We start from the raw sequence: 3,333 nt of genomic DNA on the forward strand, positions 1-3,333 counted from the left end.
AACCGGATTGTTGGAGCAGCATTAGATCAGCCTTCCAGGCACCAATAACTTTGAACTTACAAAACCAGTTTGGCCGCTTCCCTGCTTTATGATTTCAACAACATTTTCAAAATATCCTTTGAGGCCACATTAGTTTTATATCCTAAAAGTTATAGAAAGTACAGAAAAATGGGACAGATATTTTGTGAAATGCATTTATTTCTGAAAAATAAACTATTATACACATATGCAAAGTGTCACACTACTTGCCAGTGTGTCATCATTCTAGGAGACGTTTATATAGATAGACATCACATCACACAGACAGTTAAAAAATACAAAAGCATAATTTAAAGCACGTGGCATCAAGATAACCAGACAAACACAAATTAAGAAAAAAAATGAATTTGGTAACTTCAGTCATAATTTCATAAGGCCAAAATAGGAAATCCAAACTAGGAAATCTGTGAAATTGATTTAAACATGGTCAAATGTGATCAGCCGAGCTGAGAGAACTACATTCTTTTAGTGGCTGACAATATTAACCATATTAAGTATAAGTGCCTAAAAATTTGTGAATGACACTTGTTCCAGATCTGCAGGGCACAGATTCCATGCAAACATTTTTGTGCATGCAATTTTATATCAGCAGCAGTGACTAAAGAAATGATGGAAGACGATCCCACCACCACCAGAACAAAGGTGCAATCAACACAGGAGTTTAAAATGGGCTCCATTGACGGCCTACTGATTTGCGATCAAGTGCAGGAATCTGTATTCAAAATAAACATGTATATACCTTCATGTAGAGCAGTCACATTGCATAGGTGATTACAAAAATTCCAGAATATAAAATTCAGCATGCAGTAATAAAAAAAAAAAACTTTTAATTTGCTCTGGGGTAAATAATAACTCCTTAGTCTGATCAGGGACTCCTATGGAGTCAAAATTATGATTTCCTTTTTATCAACCAGTGATGACGAGGACGTTAATCGCAAAGAAGTGTCCGTATGTGATGGGTGATATCATGCAAAACCTCAGTACCGGCGATCACGCAGGAATGCATCCAAATCTTTGCATACAAATACCACGATGGGGCAGGAATCCAGGTAAATGTGGAAGACTTGAAGGGCTTGTTCCTGAGTGGAAAAATAAACAAGAGTTTTCAAGCCAATAATCACACAGCAGATCAATAAAAACGTCTTTCCTTCATCGTGAGTTCATGAGGGCCACTGTGCTCTCCGGTTGCCCTCGGACCAGCTCAGAGAAGAACTCCAGCGCCAGCCGCACGTGGATAGGCACAAACACATAGGAGGTGTAAATGACCATGGCCACCATAGTGAAGAGGAGCGTGTTGAAGATGGACTGCTCCCACGGCTCCAGCACATAGATGCCTGTAATGAGCAGGTACTGATAGTACAGCCAGCCCATATTCTCTCTCATGTTCTTCATATCCATGCGGAGGACCGACACAGCCGCGCTACGAGCTGCTGGGGAACACAACAGGGTGAGGTGCTTCCTTACATACTGACAATGGACACGACAACAACAGATGAAACAACGGTGTGTAATAATGGTGCTCAGGAGTGGTATATGTCTTTAAAGAACCTATCAAACGATAGGTTCATGTATTTATGACGTGAATGAGTAGCTATTCAAGCGGCTCATGTTTTCCATTATTTATTTTTAGGGCCGTCGTCTGAGACTATTAATAACAATTTAATTATGTGAAACAAAATAAACATTAATGATACACACTGACATTCTAAGAGCATGGAAATGTGTCCTGTAATGACAACTGGACAGTCAGTGAGAATCAAATCGGTCTCTTCCTGAGCGTTGTGGTAATATTAAATTATTGGTCAAGGAAAACATCTTGGAGCACTACTTGCTGAAGAGACCTCCGTTTAATAATCCCAGAAGGTGCTCTTTGGTTGGGTTCAAACATAAAAGTCCGTTTTTAATGTGTCTAGAGTGAGACATGTTTGAATAAAGACTTTTTCATATTTTGGAACCGGAAGAAGTGCCTTGGATTCTTATTTTCTATAGATTCAATTATTAGTCGTTTATTTTTCTCCAGCAGTAATCACACCAGGGACCATCTGACCATTGTCAGGCAAACTGTGCATGAAGAGAGTGCTGGGATGAAACGAACTGTTTAAATGTGCTAATTATCGATGTGGAGCTCGACACGTGTAGCAGTGAAGCCCTGCAGGAGCCATCTACAGCCAAAACCCAGCATTGAACATGTTTGCTCGCTCTCCGAGAACTCATGTCAACAAGGAAAACACTTACACTCTTGCTCATAAAACGCAAACTAATACAACAACTGGGTTGCATATTTGGACTTAAAATGTGATTATGGTAAATTATTAATCACATAACAAGGCTATATAGTTTAGCTACACTATACTGTCTCACTGCGTAAAGTGAACATAGGTAGTTCACAAATGATTTTTATTTGATTTATGTGTAAACAGTCATATTCAGCCCTATTTCTGATTTAAATCAAACTGGTTAAATGAGACATTACCACACGAAGCAGATAAATCAATTCACAGGGCTATATTCAGTATCCCTACAGCCATAGATTTAATAAGTTTCATCTGTGGTGTGAAGTCAAGATGACACAAAGTAAGCATAAACAAAACTGATTATACATAACAACGGACAAGAGGTAACAATGTCAACTGTCAAGTCATAATTCCACATCCAGGCAACAGCAGAAACATTAAACATCATTTCAGTTGGATCTTTTACCTGCACTGGCTGCTAGTAGGACAGACTGAGTACAGTTTGCGTTTTTGCTCTACTATTTAAAAACATCCTCATATAGAAGATACCAATGTGAACGTGCACGCATGATAACAGTTCAACCGTGCATGAGAGAGAATGTTTCCTTGTACTCTATGACTGCACCTGTTCTCTTGTAGAAACAGTAATAGTAAGTTGCGTAGTTGCAGTAGTAGCATGGCCACTACAGTTATTGTTGATATTCATCTTCAAAAGCAGCATCAACTAAACATGCCAGTACTTCAAAGCCTCGGTAAATGTGCAGGCAGCTCTGAGAGTCATGTGAAGTCACTCACCTCCACGGGTCACGCTGCAGTGAAGAGTGGATGTGATGTGAGAGTGTAGTAAGCTGCTCTACCAGTTAAACTCACGCGCCACACCCACTTCTCCCATTCACTCTCACCTGTGTGTTTCAGTGCGTGCGGGCGTTTACAGGACTACAATGGCAAAAGAAAAGATCAAACGTATTTTACAGCTGCCCGTCTTTTTCTAACATGCGATAGAGCACGCAGTGCAGTGTAACACACACACACTCACTCTCTCTCTCTCTCTCTCTCTCTC

At 39.9% G+C, this 3,333-nt stretch overlaps 1 protein-coding gene across 1 annotated transcript; it reads right to left on the minus strand.

Moving 5' to 3' along the window:
- Positions 1-419: 419 nt before the first annotated feature.
- Positions 420-3,087, minus strand: LOC107662593 (serine palmitoyltransferase small subunit B-like). Its single transcript, XM_016452663.1, has 2 exons — positions 3,069-3,087; positions 420-1,469 (listed from the first exon to the last, which is right to left on the minus strand). Exon 2 carries the CDS (start codon positions 1,435-1,437, stop codon positions 1,189-1,191), a length of 249 nt encoding a protein of 82 aa, XP_016308149.1. The 5' UTR covers positions 1,438-1,469; positions 3,069-3,087; the 3' UTR covers positions 420-1,188.
- Positions 3,088-3,333: the final 246 nt, after the last annotated feature.

The sequence above is a fragment of the Sinocyclocheilus anshuiensis genome, unplaced genomic scaffold, assembly GCF_001515605.1.
Source record: "Sinocyclocheilus anshuiensis isolate Anshui unplaced genomic scaffold, SAMN03320099.WGS_v1.1 scaffold1478, whole genome shotgun sequence".
Taxonomy (NCBI): Eukaryota; Metazoa; Chordata; class Actinopteri; order Cypriniformes; family Cyprinidae; genus Sinocyclocheilus; species Sinocyclocheilus anshuiensis.

Bases quoted from the DNA above. Each gene is read 5' to 3' on its own strand.
- LOC107662593 (XM_016452663.1), bottom strand. From the start codon at position 1,437: ATGGATATGAAGAACATGAGAGAGAATATGGGCTGGCTGTACTATCAG.